General features: G+C 35.9%; 3 protein-coding genes across 5 annotated transcripts; all 3 read right to left on the bottom strand.

Annotated features, from left to right (window-relative positions):
* Nucleotides 1-1,133: 1,133 nt before the first annotated feature.
* Nucleotides 1,134-5,565, bottom strand: LOC133523056 (organic cation transporter protein-like). The gene is made up of 7 exons (XM_061858565.1): nt 4,564-5,565; nt 4,170-4,401; nt 3,901-3,985; nt 3,361-3,531; nt 2,582-3,223; nt 2,126-2,307; nt 1,134-1,849 (listed from the first exon to the last, which is right to left on the bottom strand). Exons 1-7 carry the CDS (start codon nt 4,770-4,772, stop codon nt 1,694-1,696), a joined length of 1,677 nt encoding a protein of 558 aa, XP_061714549.1. The 5' UTR covers nt 4,773-5,565; the 3' UTR covers nt 1,134-1,693.
* Nucleotides 5,566-5,677: 112 nt separating this feature from the next.
* On the bottom strand, nt 5,678-10,751 carry LOC133523055 (organic cation transporter protein-like). Of its 2 annotated transcripts, none has more exons than XM_061858563.1 (8): nt 10,237-10,751; nt 9,814-10,049; nt 8,542-8,779; nt 8,383-8,467; nt 8,015-8,185; nt 6,832-7,473; nt 6,575-6,756; nt 5,678-5,983 (listed from the first exon to the last, which is right to left on the bottom strand). In XM_061858563.1, the coding sequence occupies exons 2-8, from the start codon at nt 10,011-10,013 to the stop codon at nt 5,825-5,827; spliced, it is 1,677 nt and encodes a 558-aa protein (XP_061714547.1). In that variant the 5' UTR covers nt 10,014-10,049; nt 10,237-10,751; the 3' UTR covers nt 5,678-5,824. The 2 variants fall into 2 exon arrangements, with proteins under 2 accessions (XP_061714547.1, XP_061714548.1); XM_061858564.1 differs by having other exon boundaries at nt 6,620-6,756.
* A 134-nt stretch (nt 10,752-10,885) lies between these two features.
* LOC133523054 (organic cation transporter protein-like) lies at nt 10,886-25,615 on the bottom strand. 2 transcript variants are annotated; one of them, XM_061858562.1, is made up of 7 exons: nt 24,671-25,615; nt 23,274-23,502; nt 21,094-21,178; nt 19,877-20,047; nt 17,505-18,146; nt 17,038-17,219; nt 10,886-11,098 (listed from the first exon to the last, which is right to left on the bottom strand). In XM_061858562.1, exons 1-7 carry the CDS (start codon nt 24,877-24,879, stop codon nt 10,937-10,939), a joined length of 1,680 nt encoding a protein of 559 aa, XP_061714546.1. In that variant the 5' UTR covers nt 24,880-25,615; the 3' UTR covers nt 10,886-10,936. The 2 variants fall into 2 exon arrangements, with proteins under 2 accessions (XP_061714546.1, XP_061714545.1); XM_061858561.1 differs by lacking the exon at nt 10,886-11,098 and adding an exon at nt 16,178-16,540 and having other exon boundaries at nt 24,671-25,613.
* Nucleotides 25,616-25,685: the final 70 nt, after the last annotated feature.

Below are 25,685 nucleotides of genomic sequence, written 5' to 3'. Positions count from 1 at the left end.
CTAGTATAGGGTAAACACGCAGAAATTCCGTACTAACTTTCACGATTTTTACAAATTATTATTTACAAAAACGGGACTTAATCGTGTGTAATTAAGTTCTAATGTTAGTGTGGAAAGCGTACAAGTTGATAGGTAGACCAAGTACGGTTTTTTTTTTTTAACAAGCAGAAACTTCTGCGGACGATGCTATTAAGCTTAGAATAAATTTAAAAGGGGGAAAATTACTGCCTTGGGTGAGACTTGAACTCACGGCCGCTGGATCGATACTCCAGCGCTCTGCCATCTGAGCATCTTTTCTGAGGATCTTTTTTCCACTTTTTATTTCAAATACGGATAGTTTGAAAAAGTCGCGCGGCTTAGAAGCAGATGTTGATGTCAACTTTAGCCAGTATTCTCCGAGACCATGGGGACAACGCTGTCCTCAAAACGTCGGAGGTAATTTTTAAACTTAATTAGACGCGATTAAGTCCCGTAATGAAATAATGATATTCTGTACTAGCTTCTGTCCGCCACTTCTGCGCTGAATGATGATGCACGTGTTAAAAAGTATAGTATATACTTCCCGGGCCTCAAAACGGACTCCATACGAAATTTCACCTAACTCAGTCATCTAAAGTGGTTTAAGCGTGAAAAGGTAACATACAGAGTTACATTTGCATATAAAATATTAGTATGGATAATACTGAAACACATCCAACTTGTCCGTAGAAAAAGGCGCGAAATTCATATTTCCTATGGGAGACCACTCTTCGCACCCATTTTTTAAATTTTCTTCTGACAACGTCGCCGCTGTTCCAGAGTATATGTAGTAAGAGTACCACAATAGAGAAAAAAAAGAAAAACGTTATATCACTAATCTAACGCAAACACAATTTAGAAATGTAAACGACCCAACTATTACGTCATTGTCCACCGCTACCAGCGATAAATAGTAGATTTTAATTAAGATGACAGTACAGGCCGGTTGCACCGTTTTTAACGCCCGCCATATTATCTGCGGCCGTCGTGCGGGGCTCATAAAAGTGTTATGAGTTCATATCCAGACTGGCGCCGTAGACGGAGCTAGAGAAAAATACAGTGGATTTGTTTTGTCTTATAATTGTGTGGGTTTCTTGGGAATACAAATGATGAACTGAAAGAAAAACTGCTGTTTTATTAAGTATTGACACGTCACGTACCGCTTCTAGTACAAACGTAGTCTCCATTTTCCTCCGTGGATAATTAACGTTGTAGATAATATTTTTAAGTAATTTGATAACTCAAACGAAAAGGCATGGCAATGATTAATATACAATAAACTGTGTATAATGCCAAGTTAAGTGAAGCATATTATACAAGAGATCTAAAAAAGAAATAAAAACGGACTGACTGGTTGACTGGCAGAGAATGCCTCAAGGCATTAAGTCCGCCGTTTTTACGTACTTGTATTTGTTCAATAAAGTTTAAAATAAATAAATAAAACGAAAAGCTTAAAAAAAGCGTATCATCGAGCGACTTATTTAGTAATTATCTTTCTTAAACAACGTTACAAAGAAAACGGTATTTTGGTGAACGTTACAATTTGTTTTATGTCTATTACTTATTAAACTTTTTCTTCGAATCAAATTTATTTTAGTCATTTTCTATTAATTTTGATATATTTATTCAAACACATATTACAGATCAGCGCCAATCCAGCATATTTATTTAGTACCTATCTCTCTCTCTTTTGACCAATATCCGAAGCTTCTTCCATCGTATCAGGGAACTTGGCTCCAAGAGTCTCAGGTGTGATGAATACAAGGCAGCCTGAGAGAAGAGCAAAGCTTCCAAATAGCACAAATGGTAGTTCCTCGAATGTTGATTGGCCCTGTAAATAAAAATCCTTCACATAAAAGTCCTTAACACATTTACATTGATAAAAAGTCATACATCATTCATCAGTCTTTCAGATAAATCATACATATCAGGCATTAGCCTGCCTGCATTTTGTATAAAATGTAATTAAATTTGCTTTCTTTAAATGGTGGAGTCCCTTAAATCACCTTAATTGGATATTACAGTTTGGATATAGGTTCCTTTCTGGAAACAATACTATTTAAAACGCTCGAAAATGTGATCGATTTGATGACTGGATCATACTTACCATAGCTGGAGTAAGAGGAGCTAGAACAGAGCCGATTCTCCCAACCATGGAAGAGAAGCCCAGCAGGCTGTGGCGATACCTGGTCGGGTACAGCTCTGCCGTATACACGTACACCGCTGTCGTTACCATTGCGATAGCAAACTGGCCAATGAGGTACACCGTCAGGGATATTCCGTTATAACCTAAAACCAAATAAAGAAGCATAGTATCAAAACTCAATTCATATCAGTACTTTTATATTGAACTCAAAACTGTGAAATATAATATTTTAGGCTTTGAGGCTACTCGAGTGTCGAGAACTTTGATCTGTCTGTTGTTGATATATAGACCTATGATACTCTCCTAATCATAACTGCTCGATTGACTTATCGGACCTCTATTAAAATCCCGTTGATTTGTATAATCCGTATACCTATGTATAATGTCATTCTATGACTCTAAATCGAATTTAATTACCTGGAGGAAGGAAGATGTATGTTGCTTGACAGATGGCGCATATCCAAAACGCGCTGATAAGTACAGGCTTTCTCCCAATCCTATCCAACAAAAACATCGAAGTCCAGTATCCAGGAATCTCCACTGCCGACACAGCCACGTAGTTCAGGTACCGGTTACCAGATATGTTAACTGCGTTGACCGAGAGGCCGAAATATACAAAAGTGTAAGTCATCCACCAAACGGGTGACACAATACATCGAATCAAGACATGTTTGTTCTTGATCACTTTAAACATTAAGCAGGGCTCGTTCGGCTTTTCAACTGTTTCTACAGCTTTCTTTCTCTTTTCTTCATTTACTGCTTTCTTTAAAGCTTCCAGAGATTTTTCTGACAGGCGTGTTCCATTAAAGCCAGCTACTGTTTTAAGAACACCCTCGGCGTCTTCGTAGCGTCCCTTACTCATATACCAACGGACTGACTCTGGGATGAGCCAAAATGAAAAACAGATTATGATCATTGGCCCATACAGGACCTGGGTAAGTTGACGCCAATCGTGAATTGCCCAGGCGACTAAACCAGTGTAGACGTTGCCAACAGAGAAGAAAGTGTTCATGGATGCTCCACCAACAACTCGAATGCGTGGTCCAACAAGTTCCATCACTGCATGTAATAAGAAATGCAAGTTTAAATCATCAAAACTTTTGTAACGACTTAAAACGACTTGGGTTTTTTTATTTATTTGACAAAGATAATTACTTTTTGATTTTAATATAAAACAAATATGAAATAAGTCTTACCCAAAATATAAGCGCTGGTGAAGACGCCAGAACCAAAAGCGGGCTCCAAGAACTGCAAGACAGTGAAGCTCACGTACGTATTGACCCAGGAGCGCGCCAATCCTAGGCAGGCGCGAATGAGGGCGTTGACAGCCAGCGCTGTTCTTCTTCCCCAACGGTCCGATGCATACCCTGTAAGTAACATCAGATAACAGAAAAAAACGAGTTCAGGCAGGTAGTTGGAGCCTTATGGAGAAGACAGGCTCTGGACAGAGACGCGTGGAGGAATATGGGAGAGAGCTATGCCAAGGGCAACCAGACAAAACGTTTGCAGAGAAAGGCTGGCAGTAAGCAGTATAAGTAACAGAAAAGAAAAAACTAAAGAAGAAATAATATCAAACAGCTTTTTTCTTTAAATGAGAAAATGATATGAATGAATGGTGAACACGTAAAAACGAAACCAAATTATTCAATAACCGTGTACAGTTCTCAGTTCATAGATTAGTTGTTAAAGCCTGCATGCACTATCTGCCAGTGTAAGCTAATTTAAAGATAATTTACCTGTGATGGGTAGTGCAACAAGGGTGCCAATTTTGCGCACGGACCCGATAAGAGAACGTTCCCACTCCTGGCAAGCCAGCCCAAACTGGAAAACCAAGTTAATTACACATATAGACAAGTGTAACAGACTCTTAAGAAAATAAAAATCGTTTATTAAAATGAATAAAAATCGTCATTAAAAAGTTTAATATTAACAGCAAATAATTGACGAGGAACTTGGTCGGAAGACAAAAGTATCAATTAAGATGTCATCGAAAACACGAACTCACAGTGTAAACTACGGAGTCAGTATTCTCATAAAAAAACTCCTCACAGCCGACAATGTGGTTAGAGTCGAAGAGCGTAGCGGGGCAAGTGGCGTTAGCAAAGATGTCGGCAGAAACATTAGCAAAGCGCCGGCAATTATCGAATGAGGTGCCAGAAGGCGGGACAGCGTTCATAATCCAAGATGGCGAAAGCTCATTAGTTTGTTCGTCTGATTCGCACTCGGGAATAAGACATCTGTAAAAAATGCTGAGGTTTTTCATTGCTCCTGATGCTATCATATCTCTTTAATTTTCTCCCAATGTTTCGGATTACAATTGTATTTCAATATTTGCTTTTAGGAACACACTTCTTTTTCTACTTTTTAGTTTTTCAATTATAATACATATACCTACATACCTGGTGTTTATCCTAGCCGTTGTGAAAACAAATTCTGATGAAGCCAAGCCACTAAATATCACAGCAAGTGCACACAACGCCACTGTCCGAAGCTGGAACCATCCAAACTGTCCGATGTCTTCTAGTAAAATTGTGTCCAGATCAATTCCAGTCTTTGCTTCTGTTTGTTTCATTTTAGCGTCAGCAGGTTTGCTACTTTTCGCCTCCATTTTAACTTAAATATTTCTTTACTTTTGTTTCTTAATCATCAGAGATTTTCCGCGTACTTAAATTACTCATCAAGGCATGGACGTCCCTAATACGAAACCTATATATGTTATTAATTATAAAGTCAACACTAAAGCAAACTAGTTATCCAAAATGGCTTTAAGTTTATTAATTATGGTGCCAATATGTCTAGTTTTGTAATACTACGGATTTGCAAGTTATGGAATTCACTATGTATTTATCAGTCAGGTTCGTATTTATGTTATACACGTGTCAGTCGACTTTGTAGATGATAAGTTGTGCACTGTCTCATCCTTTTGAGATGATAAGGATATCTGAGTCAATAAGTCAGACTATTCATATCTTATTACGACAAAGTGTAAGTACCTATATAAAATCTTTAAAACAATAGCTGGGCATATAACAATTGTGTATGTAATAAATACGCAATTAAACTCAATAAACATTGTACCAAGTATCAACATTGTAATATGAGAATATTGTAGCTCTTCAAACATGTACTAGATTACCTAGATACATAGTTGTATAAAAGTAGATCTGTTGATACATTACAAAATTATTCTTTCACTTGCTGCTTATAATTATAACATAAACTAAAATATGTTTTAAATATTCCTCTAACATAGACCTATATTTGTCTGCCACGATGCTCTCACTATAAGAATAGATTCTAAATCCATATAAGTACTCAAAGATAAAAAATATCATTATCGCGAAAGTCTCCTTACAGATGCTGACAATGTCATTCAATATCTAAACAAAGAAAAGAGTTTCAGAACCTAGATCGGAAAAACAACACGTTTATAAATGTTAATCGTATTGATCATTTTGTCTGCTTTTTTTCACGTTGCCCTAAACACTTTCTTTAAATCAAACCGATTTAAAATACTATAAAATATACTTTATTTTTCATGTATCACTTTTATTATAGTAAACATAATCGTACCTATCTATTCGTGAACTTTATTTCAACGAAATAAGATCTGCCAATGTTTAGATAAGTTGTGTTGCTGTTATGTGTAGAATCTACATATTAAGAGACGCTTTTGTTTTTCCCAATGTCAGAAGCCTCTTCCATGGTATCAGGGAACTTAGCTCCGAGGGTCTCAGGTGTGATAAATACGAGGCAGCCCGACAGAAAAGCGCAACTTCCAAATAGCACGAATGGTAGCTTTTCAAACGTAGAGTAGCCCTGAAAATGTATAAAGAACCACACATAAGCTAAATAAGATATACCTTCGTCACTTTTAACGTTGAGATGAAAACGGCACTTTATTTTGTAAAATCCTTCATGACTAAGAGAACAAGTTAACTAAGGATGCCTTAATTATAACTTACACAGTTTTAATTAAATCTAGACATAGCAACTAAAATTTAAGTATCTTTTCTCCCTTCCCTTCAGCAGTAATTAAGAGGGAAGAATAGCTTTTCGAATTTAACGAAATAACGGAATTTTTTCTATGAAATTCGATTTCGGGAAAAAACAGTTTCCACTAATAAGTTAGGGAAAACCGTTTTCTCCCGATATGGAATCAAACAAATCACTTTGATTTTGATGTTGATCGCTTCAGCATAATATATTCTTATAGGTAGGTTTATAGGATTCCTTTTTTTTAAGTTTTATTTTTGTTTTGCAAATTTTGAAAAAAATAAAAACCTATAAACCTAGTTTTTCATCAAAATCATGGAGAATGGAAGATATTTAGAAGCGGAAAAACCCTCTTAAGTAGCTGATAATTTAATGCTTAGTACATTTTCAAATGTTTTAGAAAACGTTATTTACCATGGCAGGAGTTAGTGGAGCTATAATAGAGCCAACCCTTCCTACCATAGAGGAGAAGCCCAAGAGGCTATGCCGATGTCTGGTAGGAAACAGTTCTGCTGTGTAAACATACAACGCTGAGGTCACCATGGCGATGGCATATTTGCCAATTAGATACACCGTCAGGGAGATTCCGTAGTAACCTAAAATATGCATAGTTTAATCATTACTATAGCTGGTAAAACTACCATATAATTCAAATTTAGATTCTAGCTTACCTTTAGGCATGAAAATATATGTTATTTGACATGCAGTGCATAACCAAAAAGCACAGATGAGGACAGGTTTTCGTCCAATCTTCCCAAACAGAAACATTGATGTCCAGTATCCAGGTATTTCCATAATCGAAACTGCCACGAAGTTCAAGTAACGATTACCAGTGATGTTTACAGCGTTGATTGAAAGTCCATAATACACAAAAGTATATGTAATCCACCAAACAGGAGACACGATACATCGAATCAAAACCTGTTTGTGTTTAAGCACTTGAACTATCAGCCAAGGCTCGGCTTGTTTCTGCAATGCTTCCAAAGATTTTTTTTTCTTCTCTTCTTCTACCGATTTTCTTAAAGCCAGTAGAGACTTGTCAGAAAGACGTGTTCCGTTTAGTCGGGCAGCAGTTTTAAGAGCAGCTTCAGATTCTTCGTAACGTTCTTTACTCAAGTACCAGCGAATTGATTCTGGGACGATCCAAAGAGTGAAACTTGTGATGAGCATTGGGATATAGATGACTTGGGTCAAGTGTCGCCAGTCCTGTACGGCCCAGGCAAGCAGACCAGTGCAGATGCTTCCAAGAGAGAAGAACGTGTTCATAGATGCTCCACCGATGACGCGCATTTTCGGACCCAACAGCTCCATAACTGCAACAAGAAGACAGTAAAATATTATATAAAAAAAATAACAAAGTATATTTGCATTCTACATTCTTTCTCATCATTTTTTATGATCATATTCTCACATCTGTGTTCGACCCGAAAACGGCCTCGCTGTTTCCAACCCACATCTGTGGCACTTCCGATTTTGGCCTCACAAACTGTGCTTACATGCAATTAAACGCATGTGGCAATTAAACGTCGAATCATTTATTAGTATCGCTTTAACCTACTGAAACATACATCAATTAAAGCAGGAGTTTAAAAAATGTCGTATCAAAAATTCGTCAAAATCAAATGTCGTGTCGTGTCGTGTCTGACAAAAACTAGCGAAGAATCTACATAAAACTCAAAATTCAAATTCATAATTCAAAAATTTATTCAGCAAGCCTCAAGTGCTCTTTAATAAGTCAATACAATATTTATTTAGTAACATCATATAATGACATGATAAATACATATAAGTAGCAACATTTACAAATGGTAAACATTACGTTATAATAAGAAGAAAATTACCTGTTAAGCTTACCTAGAATATAAGCGCTAGAGAAGACACCAGACCCCAATACGCCCTCCAAGAACTGCAAAGCAGTAAATCCCACGTACGTGTTGACCCAAGAGCGAGATAGCCCGAGGCTGGCCCGGATAACCGCATTGATGGCCAATGCTGTTCGCCGTCCCCATTTGTCTGACACGAAACCTGCAGTCATTGTTATTATTTAATTACTTTACGATATAAAATACAAGCGTATTGGAATTATTTTAAATGAGTACCTAATTCACGAGGGTGCGGTTATTTATTTATTTATTTATAATATGCGTATTCTTCATTCGTACAATAGAACTATTATATTTTTTATGCGGACATTTTATCAAGATATTAAAGGAAATATGTACCTGTAATTGGTAGCGCAAAGAGTGTACCAATAGTCCGCGCTGATCCGATGAAAGAGCGTTTCCACTCCTGGCATGCAAGCCCAAACTAGAAAACCACACCACATCATAATTTGTCAGAAACAGGTATATTCTCGGTCTTGGAAGATTATCGGAACTCACAGTATAGACAACAGTGTTAGTATTCTCATAGACGAACTCCTCACAGTTGAAGACATTGTTAGTGTCGAATAGGCTAGCTGGGCAAGTTGCTGAGACGTTGGCATTATCATTGGTAGAAATGTTGGCAAAACGTTGGCAGCCATCAAATGAGGATCCTGCTGCCGGGACAGCATTAAGGATCCATGGTGGAGAGAAATTGATGGATTGATCTGTTGATTCGCATTGGGGTATTAAGCATCTGAAAAACAATAAACATTGAAGTTTGTGTAAACCTATTTCAATTACTTATTTGTGTATTTTCTCTATGCACTGATGTACTTGTATGTTGTTTGAAACTTAATACGTAATGTGATTGCTAATCTCTTACTTTTTGAAATTATAGTAGAAATACAGTCAGGTTACCTAAATGATCACACAAAATTGACAACGTAGGAAGTTAGGAACTAAGTTCGTCATAAATAAAATCCAGTATTTATCCAAAACGTAGATTTAAAATACAAGCCATGACCTTAAAGGATGACTCACGCTAGAACGGTCCGGGCCCAAGCCGGGGCGCCCGATACTTCGTTTTTTCCTGTCACCTGTCATAAAAAACGAAGTGTCGGAAGCCCCGGCCTGGACACGGAACGTTCTAACTTGGGATATCCTATCCACACCACAGCGCAGGTTTCGTCAAAAGCGTACTAAACGTCATCCGCAACAAACTTCGTCCACTCTACATTAGTGATAATCCGCCACAGTCTCCCTCAAAAATTACAAGATAAAATCCGCTACAAGGTTGGTCCAAAAAGCTAACACTACCTACACCTTCCCGTCAATCCTTGGGACGAGACATACTCGGTGCAAAAGTTCCAAACATGCTGTCCGTATTATCGCGCTGCACTGCCAGCGATATTCGTTGGACCAGGTACGAGCTAGAACGGGTACTCCAGCCTCGCTCTGTCAAACGCTGCCCCAGATTTTTAATAAATATTTTCCCCTCAGAACATCAGTATCCACCGGTTTCCACTGCAACCGGGATAATGTCGTACAGCTGTTCAAAGTTTGAGTATTTGGAATGCAGTCCTTTTACTAAGCAAGTCATCCCAGGACCTCTGCGACTTCAAATTATCGGGCCGTGTATCACTAGGATACCAAAGCATCAACTCAGTTAAGCTTGCAGTTACCCTAAGCTTCCATTTATATGAAATATACGAGTAGCAGGGGGATTGTTCTCAGCTGGAAAACCATTAAAGTCTTTTCATAGAAACGTAACTTTTTAATAAAATTTACCTAGTATTAGTCCTTGCTGTCGTAAAAACATACTCAATGGCAACAACACCACTAAATATAACGGCAACCGCTGTTAATGTCACTGTCCGAAGCTGGAACCAACCAAACTGTCCAATTTCTTCAGTCAAGATCTTGTCCAGATCTATATCCGTGTTTTCTTCTGTTTTAGAATCATCAGGGTGAGCGTTTTTGTCGTTCATTTTAACTACTTACTAATAACTAGTTGATGAATTCTCCTAGCAATGTTTGAAACTTTATTTCATTTGATAGCTCATCATATTACTTACATTAATATCGTTAATTCAACTTAGTCAATAAAGAAATGAAATAATTTGCCATCTTGTTTATGTAAAATATTTCTTTCCTTTATCAAAATAAATAGTAAAAAACTAATCGTTTTCGACGGTAAAACTCAATTCGTACATTCACACACTGTAAGTAAAATCCACTCTCTACAAATAATTCAAAGACAGGTGTGAGACTGAACGTGTTTTGTGAGATAACTCGAGATATCATCACTATCATCAGCCACTTAATTGCTTAAGTTTTTCATTGAACTCTATTGTCTAGACAATAAAAAGCAAGCAAGTGGAAAAGTCTTCCGAACTTTGTGAATATTATATTAAGGTATAAAGTCCAACAGATAATTTTCTGTATCTCTATCGTTTTGTATTCGTCTACTTAAGATAATCTTATTGTGTACTTGCAGCAGCACATGCGCAGAGATAAAACAAATTATTATCTGATTCACGTGACAGATTCTGCCAATGTTGCTAAGCAATTAAACTTTCTCGAAATAACCAATCACAGTAGTGGGTAACAAAATTTTGTTTCTAACTAAAAAAACTTGCGCGCAGTCGCATAAATGGATTGCACAATACCAATGTCATATCTTTCAAAATCGACTTTTTAGTGGCCATCACCCATAAGTTTAGTGTCTGAAACGGCAGGGTCATCATTTTAGTAGTATGAGTAAAATTTTCAACCAATTTTCGTAAATGTAATGTAAATCGCTTAGTTTTTTTGACGCGGGTGATATAGGCTGTGTTAAAATTGATTGAAAATCGAGGAATGGGATAAAATTGTTTATAATGAAAAGTAACTCCATTTACAATTAATATTTTTATTTAGCGCCATCTTTCTTCTTGCCAATGTCTGAAGCTTCCTCCATGGTGTCAGGGAATTTGGCACCAAGGGTCTCTGGTGTGATTAATACTAAGCAGCCGGAGAGAAGCGCGAAGCAACCAAATATGACAAATGGTAGCTCGTCAAATGTGGAGTTGCCCTGTTAAAGAAACACCGATTTTAAAGACTAAGACTAATTTTAACCTTCATCGGTGATACCCGATCGGTGAAAAGGCTATTTCCGCAAAATAGCATTATCGCTGACTGACCGATAGCCTATTACGCTAAGTAAATATTTATATACATTTATCTTCGTGGTAACAAAAAAGTACTAAACCATTGGTAGGTACCAATAGTAGGTAAGCACTACTAGGCAAGGCTATGGACTACAAAATACAAATAGTGGCATCAAATAGGGTCTTGACTTTCCCAAAGTTTCTTTTGTCCAGTTTGTTGTCTTTGAATAATATATTATAAATTTATAATGATGATGACAAATGTTATTTATTCTGCGGATCAGCAAAACATTATCACTGCATTACGATCTTCTTCTTCCTCGCGTTGTCCCAGCATTTTGCCACGGCTCATGGGAGCCTGGGGTCCGGTTGACAACTAATCCCAAGATTTGGCGTAGGCACTAGTTTTTACGAAAGCGATTGCCATCTGACTTTCCAACCCAGAGGGTAAACTAGGCCTTGTTGGGATTAGTCCTGTTTCCTGACGATGTTTTCCTTCACCGAAAAGCGACTGGTAAATATCAAATGATATTTCGTACATAAGTTCCGAAAAACTCATTGGTACGAGCCGGGGTTTGAACCCGCGACCTCCGTATTGCAAGTCGCACGCTCTTACCGCTAGGCCACCAGCGCTTCCTAGGCCACCAGCGCTTATTACTGCATTACGATAACTCGACATTAAGTTAATGCGCTGATCCAGTTTAGATAACGTTGTATCGCAGTAGATTAGGAATGTAGTGTTACGACAGAACCACTGTATATAAGCACTAGTTAATAAGAAATCCATTACTATGAGTCTACCCTCAAAAGGAAACTTTACTAACTTTATCGCAGCCCCTAAACTTACCATCGCTGGAGTGAGGGGGGCTAGAATAGACCCTATTCTTCCGACCATAGAGGAGTAACCTAGCAGACTGTGGCGGTTTTTGGTAGGATACAACTCCGCTGTATACACGTACAGCCCTGCGGACACCATGGCGATGGAGAACTTTCCTATGAGGTAGACCGCTAGAGAAGCTTCGTAGTAACCTTAAAAAATAAACATCTAATTCATTTCTTCAAAGCGGTAATATTTACTTTATGCGTCCATATTCTGTTGGATAAAGATGATGTTAAATAACCATTAAACCCTACTATATTTTGACCCTAGATTAAAATACCTACTAAAAATTTAATCAATTTGTAAGGCAACAGCTTAATTTTTCTTATTGTCTTGTTTTCGTGTATTTTATCCGATCTTCGGCATTTAAAATAATGTATGTTTGTAAGGCAATGTTTTAGACAAGTATTAATATAATATAATGAAATAATAAAAGCAAATATTACCGTCAGGCATGAAGACATATGCCGCTTGACAGGCGGCGCACACCCAAAAAGCACTGATGAGCACGGGCTTCCTCCCAATCAAGCCCAATAAAAACATTGACGTCCAATAGTCAGGAATCTCCACGGCCGATGCCGCCACGTAGTTTAAATAGCGGTTTCCTGATATGTTCACAACATTGATAGACAAACCGTAGTAAACAACAGTAAAAGTTATCCACCAGATAGGCGCCACGATACACCGTATCAAGATCGGTTTATGCCTGAATACTTGAACTATTAACCACGGCTCGTTCGTTTTCTTCTCCGCTTCCATCTCATTCTTCCTCTTCTCTTCTTCCACTGATTTCCTCAAAGCTTCCAACGACTTGTCTGAAAGTTGTTTTCCGTTAATTCTTTCTGCTGTTTTAAGAACAGTTTCAGATGCTTGGTAATGTCCCTTGCTCATGTACCAGCGGACCGATTCTGAGATGAACCAGAGTGAAAAGCTCATGATGAGCATTGGGGTGTACAAAACGCGTGTTAAATAACGCCAATCTTTAAAAGCCCAGGCCAATAAGCCAGCGATGACACAGCCTACCGAAAAAGAGGAGTTCATCGATGTCCCGAACGTGACTCGCATCCGCGGTCCAACCATCTCCAACACTGAACAAAACAATCGGAATGTAAAACAATTATTTAAATTATCTAGTTACAAAATATTTTATATACATTTGTATAAAACCTTAATATGAAGTTTATAATTAAGTTGATGGTGATGAACACTTGTCAAAGTGAAGAAATCAACAATATATGAGTGAGCAATTATCAGTCTTAAGTTTTCTTTACGAATATGAAATAAATGTTACTTTTATCCAATAAAGATCTGATCTCATTTCAATTACAGTCACTGATAGCCAACAAGTAAAGCATGCTGCTGGGCTTTCTCGGAACTTATGTTCTTAGGTTTCTACGAATATAAATTTGATATTTAACAGTTTAAGCCGTTATGTATCAGGGATGAAGATTAAAATATGTTATCTTTTCCTTCCTTTCCTTATTAGGTACTGGCTTTCCTAACTTTCATTTAAACTATAATAACATTAACTTACCTAAAATAAAAGCACAGCTAAAGATGCCACCGCCTGAAGCGGCTTCAAGGAACTCCAGAAAAGTGAAGCCCACATATGTATTGGTCCACGAACGGCTCAGGCCAAGGGAAGCACCGATGAAAGTATTGATGATCATTGCTGTACGCCGCCCCCATCGGTCCGACACGAATCCTACAGTACCATTATTTGATTAAATTATATAAAACACAGCATCATTATATTGATATTAAACCTACACGATGAAGCTGGAGTAATAGAGGTCATATTCAAGATCATAATTAATATATTATTATTACCGAATGTAGTCTATTGTCATAGATTTGAAATTAAGTAACTTGTGGCAACCGCCTGCAGCAACGTCAACTATAACGAGTCTTTCGTATTTTCGCAGGTACTTAGTTAAATAGGGAAAGAATTTCCACCTGTAATAGGAAAGCACGCTAGTGACCCAAGTGCCCTCGCAGTACCAATGAAGGAACGTTGCCAATCCCGACATGCTAGCCCGAACTGAAAGTAGGTGAAAACAGTATCATTAGATCGAATAAAAGTATTAAGATTATATGCCGATTCAAACTTCACCAGCGTTACTGATGCTGTATTGTATGGTAGTTGACTGCCTTGATGCACGAAGTGGCAATGCTGCAGCAGTAATTCTGCCCGGCAATACTTTAATAATAACGCAAGTGCAGTCTGAAAGCAATTTACTTAATAATTAATTTCGTTCGTAGCCAATGTTAAGCTGTGATTTTCGGTACTGTCACAGTGTATGTCTATCTATAAACATAAATAATTGTCAATATATGTGACAGCAGGATGTAATCTATTGGGCTTAATAAGCATGTCGAGCACGAGATCGTTTACCTGACCTATAATTTTAATTCAATTTAAAACTCACAGTGTAAACGACAGTGTCAGTATTCTCATAGACGTACTCCTCACAATCTAGGATGTTGCTAGAGTCGAACAGACTAGCAGGACAGACGTCATCAAGCTGGTTGATGGAAACGTTGGCGAAACCGTAGACACCTGAAAAGCAAAATTTTAATTTATGATTTATTTATGAATTGGAATATAAAATTAGTTACATTCAATAAACATGACAAAGAACAGGCAGTATTGATTGTTGTTGAGAAAGCGATTAATAATAAAATTCGCAAAAAAGGTGATGTCTGAATTTTTTAAGAAGTCTTTTAGAAATATCTTCCGATGGATATTAAATGTTTCATATCATTATTTAATTAATTTCTCACCATTCAGCGAATAAAGATTTTTTTTTCATATTCTCTGCATTTTTTGTGAACATTGTCAGCATTGCACAATTTGAGAATGTATAACTTTATAAGATAACAAAATATAACAATAGACAGTCCGAATAAGATTTGCTCATCCAACCAGCAACAATACTTGAGTTTCGGAAATTTCTCAAAAGGCATCTAATAATTACGTATAATCTTCTATGTACTTTCGGACTAAACGACATAGTGAACATTAATGTTGACACAATCAAATACCTTGTATTAATTCTTGCCGTCGTAAACACGTATTCAGTGGCCGCAAATCCACTAAATATTACAGCAAATGCCGCCAACGCCCAAGTCCGTAGCTGGAACCATCCGAATTGTCCAATTTCTTCTACTAAGATCACGAGTAGAAGATGAACACGAGTCTTCACTTCTGCTACCTTAACGTCACCAGACTCATTATCGTTCTCTTCCATTTTGAATGGCCCACCACTGGCTTCACATCAATATTCAATTTCATTAATATACTGTTTTTCACAGATGCCTATGGCCTCATTTCAAACCGCCCCACTTCATTCTATCTTAATAAGTTGTATATGTATAAGGAATCGGAAATTACACAAAAAACTATAAAATCGTAAGTGTTGAAATAGCTAAATGTACTACAAATTATTACAAAAAAATCACTCACTAAAAAATTTATTCAAATTTGTTTTGAGTAAAATATTTCATTATTTTTACGTTTTGAGATTAAATAAAGTTTTTATAGGTACTTTAAAATCTTTCCAAGCAAGCAGTGTAATCAACATACAACGCGATACTTATCGCTAATGTTGTATAATATTTAAAGTAGGTACTTAAATGAAAGATAAAATATTAGTTTATCAGGCTGATTCTGATAACTCAGATGCTAATGATATTTCGCTTTGTATCAATTTATTTAGCATAACCGCTATAAATGAGTATTAATCAAATATAGATTGTTATACGAACTGCATAGTTATAAGAAACTACAGAGACTAATAAAAAATAACAATAAAACTACCATTGAATCATAAGTCCACTTGTATCAAATTGGCAATTAGTAATTCAACATGTAGGGTTCAGATTAAGTATAATTTTCATAATAATAAAAAAAATCTTTGTAAACTTATTACTTTCATATTTTACTTGGGGAAAGTTGGAGTGAAGTTATGGGGCTCTCTACAGAAAAAGTAGTTTTGCCGATTCAATTTTTCAATTAAGCATTGATAACGGGGCTTAATATCCAAAGTAAAATAAATATCATTTTACTACCAAGTTACCAACGGTGATTTGAGTGAGGGAGAGAATTGAGGTTGGGTTAAACTTTTTTTTTAAAGGTATATATTTATTACAAGAATAACAGTTTACATAATGGATATATACAGAAGATTACTATAACTAGCTTAAATCTAAAACAGGCCCATGAGGCATTGTACCAAGGATGCTGGCGGGATTTCCTCGTTGTATCGCAATACTGATACATCAGTTATAAGTTATTAAAAATAACTTACTAATATTCATATTTTTATTTAGCGCCATCTTTCTGCTTGCCAATGTCCGAAGCTTCCTCCATGGTATCAGGGAACTTGGCACCAAGGGTCTCTGGTGTTATGAATACTAAGCACCCGGAGAGAAGCGCGAAGCAACCAAATATGACAAACGGTAGCTCGTCGAATGTGGAGTTGCCCTGTTAAAGATGTAATGAAAACTAAAACCTCTTATTTATAAAATTTGGCAATGGTCTGTTATATTTTGTATTTTTCTAACAAACTGCACTATTAGACATGATAGACGTAATTGATGATGATTGATCAAATGTTTAATTAATAACGCCACAAGACTCTACAAGATGTAAAAAGCTTTTTGGTGATGAACTTCCATACACTACCACTATAGTGTTGTTTTTTCCAAAAAAAAACATTGCCTGCGATAAATACTAAACTTGGTAAGTACCGATACCATGTGCGATGTAATATGAAAGGTTATTAGGATTGACACGAATAGTCTTAAAGAATCGTATGATTCCCGATCTTACATAAAAATCTAACACCGAAATAGTGAAAGGCCGAGATACTGAACATACTTATAATATGATCTTCTTCGCTTGCCACATGAACTCTATAAACTCGTTATTTAAAACAATCGTCTTTCGGTTTTATAATGATTATGAAAAATATTACTTACCATAGCTGGAGTGAGGGGGGCTAGAATAGACCCGATTCTTCCGACCATAGAAGAGTAACCTAGCAGACTGTGGCGGTTTCTGGTAGGATACAACTCCGCTGTATACACGTACAGCCCTGCGGACACCATGGCGATGGAGAACTTTCCGATAAGGTAGACCGCTAGAGAGGCTTCGTAGTAACCTTAAAAAATAAATATCGAATCTCAGACTACATATATAGGTATTTACTTTATGATCAAATGCATTTCGTCTTACTTCACATAGGTACAACAACAACTGTATGCGTGCATATTTTGTTTAATAAAGATGCTATTAAATATTAATCAATGTCAAGATTTTACGATTATTTTGAAAAATACTTTGATAGTAGTTTCAAAAATACCTACCAAAACTTTAATCAATTTCTAAGGCAACAACTTAATCTGAATCATGAATTTTAAAATAAAATAATAAAAGCAAGTATTACCATCAGGCATGAAGATATATGTCGCTTGACAGGCGGCGCAGACCCAAAACGCGGCAATAAGCACCGGTTTCCTCCCAATGATACCCAACAAAAACATTGAAGTCCAATAGCCAGGAACCTCCACAGCTGATACCGCCACATAATTCAAATAACGGTTTCCAGATATGTTCACAACATTTATAGACAATCCATAGTATACAATAGTAAAGGTTATCCACCAGACAGGCGACACTATACAGCGGATCAAGATCTGTTTATGCCTAAACACTTGGACTATTAACCACGGCTCGTTCGTTTTATTCTCCGCTTCCGTCTCATTCCTTCTCTTCTCTTCTTCCACTGATTCCCTCAAAGCTTCCAACGACTTATCTGACAGTTGTTTTCCATTAATTCTTGCTGCTGTTTTGAGAACAGTTTCAGATTCTTGGTAACGTCCCTTGCTCATGTACCAGCGGACTGATTCTGGGACGAACCAGAGTGAGAAGCTCATGATCAACATTGGGGTATATAAAACGCGGGTTAAGTCGCGCCAGTCATTAAAAGCCCAGGCCAATAGCCCAGCGATGACGCAGCCGACCGAGAAGAATGAATTCATCGATGTTCCGAACGCGACTCGCATCCTAGGTCCAACCATCTCCATCACTGCACAAAACAATGACAATTGTCAATTAATACATACTGTGTCTTTCTATATCAATTTACACTTTACACTTATAAAAACTAAATGTCTTTGTGTATTTTTATAGAAGATCTTCTTTAAAATCAGTAATTTATGTTGATGATATAGACATTTCTCAATGAAGAGCTATATTATTCATATAAGTAACATTCACAAAATAGATGCAATTTTCGGCGAGGCTTGTCTACGAATATTTAAATTATGACGATTACTGGCACATACATATAGGAAGTGGTAGCCGAATTTATATTTATTACATAAAGATCAGCGAAGAAAAACTTTGTGAGATACTACCTCAATGAAAAAATAAAAAAAATAAGTTTCGTGACTTTCCTCAATCTCGTCTTTATTCAACGTTGTGGCGTTGTGTGTGTGTGTGTGTGTTGCTGTATACACTGCGATAAGATATTTATTTGGTTGACATGTAAATAAACCCAACAAAAACATAAAGATGAAATGAGAGCTAAGTTCAATATTAAGAATATGTGTCGTTATTGACACGCTGACAATTGGATTGAGATCTATATGGGTGCCAAGTTCTGTGCTGTGTAGAAAATCCTGAAATGATAAAAGACTTGTCTTGGCTTATTTTTACGTACCTATAAGCGCTTATATTTGTCTATGTTCTTTTCTAAAATTTGGTTCGTTGGTAAAACCTAGCCAAGTCAAATCCTTTATAATTTCTAGATATAAACACCTAATAGTCTACCTTGATGCCAAGTATCAAGTTTCTAGGTCATCTGGAAATGGGTTAGGTTTTTGATCCATAAGTATAAATTAATCTAATAATTATCAACATATGATTGATTTTCCTCTAAATGTCAATAATTTTCAGTTTTTAGATTTTTACCTCATTATGTACCTAATAGTCTACCTTGATGCCTTATTTCAAGTTTCTATGTCATCTGGAAGTGGGTTAGGTTTTTGAAAAGTTTTTGATCTATAAGTCAGTCAGTCTCAAAAATGCCGGTTTTTAAACGATAATATAAATAACTGTTTGAGGGGTTTGAATAAATGTGCCAAATTTCATGTTGATGATATAGACATTTTTATAGGTAAATATAGGTTCCAAGGTGTCAAGGGGTCAAAAGTAGCTCAAAATGTTTCGTGTAATATTACACACGGTTGCGTAGCCAGTTCATTTTTCTTTGAACTTGGCTAGACACGCTACCGCTTGTGAAGATCCTATATTTGGGTAGTGTATTGTACCAAGGTATAAGTAAAGTTAACACATTCATGGGAACAGCGCTATTCTTGAAACTGCGTGCTGTGGCACAGTTAAATCCCATACAAGATATTTTCCCGTGTATGGACGAACTGGCATATTACACTTTTTTATAGAAGTTGTGCCACATATTGACAGCTCAGTTTGTATGCATCTAGATTCATTGAAGAACCTCGTGATATGGTATCTCGTCTATAGCCGTAACGTCCTCAGTCGTGATGTGCCACGGCATGCGTCTTGACCATATACTGGTGATGCATAAAGTCGGTAGGTCACTCTGAGGATTTTGCTGTGACAGAGCCTTGTGGTGTGCCTAAAACGTCACAAGATAGTGGAATTTATTATAATCCTATGAAAACGGCTTCTTCCTATGAAAAGGTAGGCATTGAAGTTTTGTTAAAGTAAAAATCATCAGCTACAGACGTGGTGCCGTATCATGAGGCTCGCATTTACGTGTCTTAGATTTACCTAAAATATAAGCACAGGTGAATACACCACCACCCAAGGCGGACTCAAGGAACTCCAGAAGAGTGAAGCCCACATATGTGTTAGTCCAGGAACGGCCCAGACCAAGGGATGCTCGGATGAATGCGTTGATGATAAGTGCTGTACGGCGCCCCCATCGGTCGGATACAAATCCTGGTACACGAGCATCATTATAAATTATAATCCACAAAAAAAAAATCACGTCATCAAAAAATCAATACCAACTGTACATATTATTGAAGAAGATGTTTTATAAACATATTACATATTCCTTTTCCGATGATCTTTGCTGATATGCTCGTACTCGTAATTAGAATAGAATAAATCAGCGAAGAGCACGTCGGGAGGGAGCAGGTCATGCTCATTGTAGGATTTCGTAGTTACCATTCTGTCAGAACTGAGTAAGTAAGTATCATGTAGGTACATTACAAGCAAAAGGTAGTACATTCGCAGCGCTTTGTACGTTTTTTTACTAAGACGAGAAGATTTTTGCAATAATTTCATAAACGGCTGGACTGATCATGTTCGCTATAGTTTTAATTGAAAGTATTTACTAAGATTTTCTCAATTTTTTTTTATATTTTGTGGACCCATGGTTAGAGGGGGGACACATTTTTTTTTTTCAGAGCGATTAGTTCCGAAAATATTAACTTTATCAAAAAATGGCTTATTTGTCTTGACCTATCCAACGATACTCTATACTATTGGGTCAAAGCAAAAACTAAACAACAACAAAGCATTTTGTGTGGGAGGTACCCTAATTTTTATTTTTTGCATTTTTTATTTTACCGTTCTCTTCCCATGCATGATTTATGTATCCATGCCAAATTGCAGCTTTCTAGCACTAAAGATCGCGGACCAAAGCCGCGGACGGACGCAGGCGGACATGGTGACTACGAAACCCTAAAAACCGCTTGTGTCATCATCTTTATTTTACTCATTATATTTATGCATTATCTTGCGCATTTTACGCGTATGCGTTAAATATTAATCTATGAAAACCGCGAAATAAGGGACATCTTAGTGTTTATCTTTGGCTGTAAATAAATAGTTACTTATATTATTACTTATCTTCTTATCTATAATTATTTAATCCTTAGCGACTGCTTTGGATTCATTACTTTTATAATTTTCCGTAACTTAGACAACTATATGTTTTTATAATTATTGTACTTTATTAAGTAAATTGACTAATTTACCTGCAATAGGTAAGCCAGCCAGTGTCCCGAGCGCCCACGCAGTACCAATGAAGGAGCGTTGCCAATCCCGGCAAGCTAGCCCGAACTGAAATTAGTAGAAATCAGGATCGGTTAATTAAAATACTTAAATGTGTTATAGTTACATTCCGATTCTGACTAAACCAGCGTTACTGCTGCCGTATCAAAATGTAACCGATAATATGTGAATTCCCCGGACAATTGTTATTTATCTGCATAATTGCTGGGTATTAGATAATCAAATACATATTACTAAACTGTTTTAGAAAAACTATGTTTCTTAATGATTCTCAAGTATATACGATACGAGTAGTACCTATCAGCACTACACTTATTAGCATCCAAAACTGGTCACTTTACAAAAATTCATATACCTACACAATATTCCGTTTTCAATGACCGTGAGTGTATTGTATATCACAGTAATCTTTTACACAATTATTGGTATTAATGATAATTATGATATTTTTGATTGATTTATTATCGATATTTTAATTGAGCTCTTATCTTATTTTATTTTCATAATTCGTTACCTGTAGTTTTTTAAGCTGAAATTTATATATTATCGGTTGTTAAGATTAATCTAACCTTCACTTATCTAACGCATAAAATAAGATCCTTACATACTAAGTAATTCTTGTATCAATAAAAATTCGATAATTTTTTGCCTACATAGTATTTATATGATATCGAAATTCATAAATATTCATTTCTCTTCTCTTGTATTTCTTACATTTTCATCAGTAGTTATCATATTCCTGTCGTGTACGCATTCATTTTACTTAATATAATTAAAAAATAAAATAAATTAACTAACAATAATTTATTCCCATAAAAAGGGTAAAGGTATGTGTAATACATATCAGTGTAAAAAGAAATTTTCACCTTTTCAACTGTTTTAAACAGTATGCAAATGTTCTTAGGATAACATACAACATAGATTTATGCGACAAATGGTAACATAACATCAGTAAAAAAAAGAGTCAGTAAGAGTCAGTTAAATTCAGATTAGAATTAGAAGACACTAAGTAGTATAAGAAATTGTTGTAATATAACACATCACTCCGTATGGTTCTAAAATCATTTATAGTATAAAATCATCGATAAATGAGCCAATATCTTAGTTTTTAGTAAATTCCTTGCCCTCGAGTGCTTTTATTAGGACTGGTAATTTATTGTATATATCAATACTCGCATTGTAAGCGTTTGTTGCGAATGCAATTAATTATTCTCAATGCAGTAGCTAAACGCAGCCGTCGGGCTCGGCTAGTATTCGGAGGCTTTTCAAAAGCACCAATAGGAGCGCTCCACATAGTTTGTATCGCGGTCAATCAGAAGCACCTAAATTTAAACCACCTTTTGTACCGATCAAATATTGAAAATCACTCCATACTATCAAAACCCACTTTCTACATTTAACCGTTTTGGCAAGAACCCTTGTAAACGAGTACCTTTTGGAAGATTATACTTCACTTCATTATAAATCGAAGTTTTATTTGTGTCGTCGAGATCCTGACCTGCACGGCGGCTAGAGCATTCCTTCTATAAATGTCAGTCATGCAGCGCGGTTGATTTAAAATATTTTTGTTTTGTGGTCTAGGGTTACTTGAACAATATATTCCAGAATTTTTAACATAGTATTTTGGAAACCTATTAACAAAATTACAAATTTTTTGAATGTAAATACATGCTAACGATAAAATGTTGAGCTTTTTAAACAATGGTCTACAGCTACTGCCAATTTGAGCGTTACATATTGAACGAACACATTTTCTTTTAATGCTCTTTCCATATCCACAGAGTTACCCCATAGGATGAGACCATAGTTGAGAATAGATGAGACATAACCGTGGTAAGCTGTAAGGGCCGCTTCATAGGATACAAACTGACGTAGTTTTCTTAGGGCGAAAATGAAACGGTCTAGTTTTTTACACACTGAACTAATATGTTCTCTCCAGTTTAGTGAGGAGTCAATATTTTCTAATACATTCTTCTATAGCAATTGTTGAGCTAAGGTAGACATCGAAGTTTTCGGTACTGTACCAGTTCATGTGTTACTCAATCATCGTCAATATATGTGATGCCATTGGGTATCATCTATAGAGAATAAGCATTTTGACCACTATCGTTTATTTCTAATCTTAATTAAATTTAAAACTCACAGTGTAAACAACAGTGTTAGTATTCTCATAGACGTACTCTTCACAATCTACGACGTTGCTAGAATCGAACAGACTAGCAGGACAAACTTCATTGAGATAGTTGGTCGAAATGTTGGCGAAGCGCTGACAGCTGTCAAATGACGAACCAGAAGGTGGAATAGCGTTTAAGATCCATGATGGTGCGAACTCGATGGTTTGGTCTGTAGATTCACATTCGGAGATGAGGCACCTGAAAAGCAACGTTGTGATTTGTGTTTGTTTATGTATGAATTGAAATACCTTACATTTAATAAATATGACAACGCTCAAATCAGTCTAAGGCTTCCGGCCCGATTCACACTTGACGTTTCTTTAAACAAAACCGTCACTTTCGACACTGACATGTCCGACCCATATCGTATCTAGACCTAATATTTGACGTATCTTAAAGTTCCAATTGGGCCGTTAGACGCTGCAGATGGTGTTTAAAATTAATGGTGAAATATATAATATTCATTTATAACGGAATATTTGCCAATTATTCACTTTATGGTTCCAAGTGAGATTGGTTTTGCCAAAGACTAACTAGAGAGTTTATTATGGAAGTCAATTATATTTATAATAATATCTACCTTTTATCTAAAAAATATTCATAATGAGGGCTGAAGCGGTTTATTTCGCCGCTAGGGGCACTAGTATAGAAGGAGGTCTTTCAAAATGCATAAAATTTTTAGAGGTTACAAGGTCTTTTATCGCGAATTTTCATAATTGAGGTAAATCTTTTCCATTTTTGATTAATCATGGTAAACATTAGATATAGTTCAATAAATGACAGTGGTTTAAAAAAATTGCAAACTACAATATATGCAAAATTAAACAGGTTTAAAAAATGGCAAATTCAAAATACCTTTGTGTAACGTATTGTATTTTTAAAAATAAACATAGGAGAATTTTGAGAGCTGTTTTTCTGGACCTCCATCTAAGTGGAGCCAAAAGGTGAGCACAAAAACAGTAGCCAGTAGTATGAAATTTATTTGTAATTTTAAAATGTCAGAAATGTCTGTATTTCACCTTTTTAACACTGCACAGTTTTCTACTATAAAAGGCGATTATTATGCAATAATCATCAGAATTCGAATTGTCAATTCTATTAGTGCCAAACCTTGAGGTTTTGGAATTATTTGACTAGCATTTAATAATGACATATATTTGGCTATTACATTTTTTCTAGTAGATATAACAAGATAGTTTAAATAATTAAATAACACATTAGTTTATTCGTAAATTTTGTTACTTTTATACCTTTTTTACTTTATTTTATTACTTTCTTTTTGCAGGCGTACATTGGCTACGGAGACTGCTTACTATCAGGCGGGCCGTATGCTTGTTTGCCACCGACGTAGTATTAAAAAAAAAACCTGGTGTCAATTCTCGCCGTTGAGAACACATATTCAGTGGCCGCAAATCCGCTAAATATTACAGCAAATGCCGCCAATGCCCACGTCCGTAGCTGGAACCATCCGACTTGACCGATTTCTTCTACTAAGATCTTGTCTAGATCAACACGGGTCTTCACTTCTGCTTGCTCAACCTGAACGTCACTAGGTTGATTATCTTTCTGTTCCATTTTGTATGTTTTATTTGTTTATTGGTTTACTACTGTTTGTTTTTAATTCACTATTCCACTGGCTTCACATCAATGTTTAATAAATATTTCGCACATACTTATGCTAACATTGAAATACGCCCCACTTCATTATGTCTTAATTATATATGTAAGGAATCGCACAATACATTAAAGCATTACACAATTGTCAAAAATTTACTACAAAATCAATCACTTAACATTATTTTTAGGATAAGTTAGTGGTAAGTATTTAACTACTTTTAAATTTTTGAGATTTAATATTGTTGATACACATCGGTACACTTGCTCCTACGATTTTAAAAGTATTTACAAACAAGCAGTATAGAATGCGATACCTATCGTTTATATTGTGTAATATTTATAGTAGATACATAAATCAACGATAATATTGGCTTATCAATCTGATTATGATAACATAAATGCTACTAATAATGATATTTCCCTTCGTATCAATTACTTTTGCGTAACCACCATCCGTGAGTAGAGGGGTTAATCAAATATAGATGGTTATAAAAACTGCATTGTAATAAAAAATATACAGAAAGAGATTGAAAGAAAAATAATCATTATAAAAGTATTCTGCATAATATATTATAATAGTAGTGTAATGGAAATATATTATTATAGTACGAACGGTTGTTTGAGTCTACTGAATTTTGATTATTTGTAGACTTGTACTACGTGTTACCTACTCGAATAAATGTAGTGAAATTTAAAATGCCTTAAAATTCTAACGCAAAATGTCTGTATATATATATATTAAAAATATTTTAATCATTTACGGA

Source organism: Cydia pomonella, chromosome 11 (assembly GCF_033807575.1).
Source record: "Cydia pomonella isolate Wapato2018A chromosome 11, ilCydPomo1, whole genome shotgun sequence".
Taxonomy (NCBI): domain Eukaryota; kingdom Metazoa; phylum Arthropoda; class Insecta; order Lepidoptera; family Tortricidae; genus Cydia; species Cydia pomonella.
The sequence above is the reverse complement of the archived record's forward strand: the minus strand, read 5'-3'. Positions and strand labels throughout refer to the sequence as shown.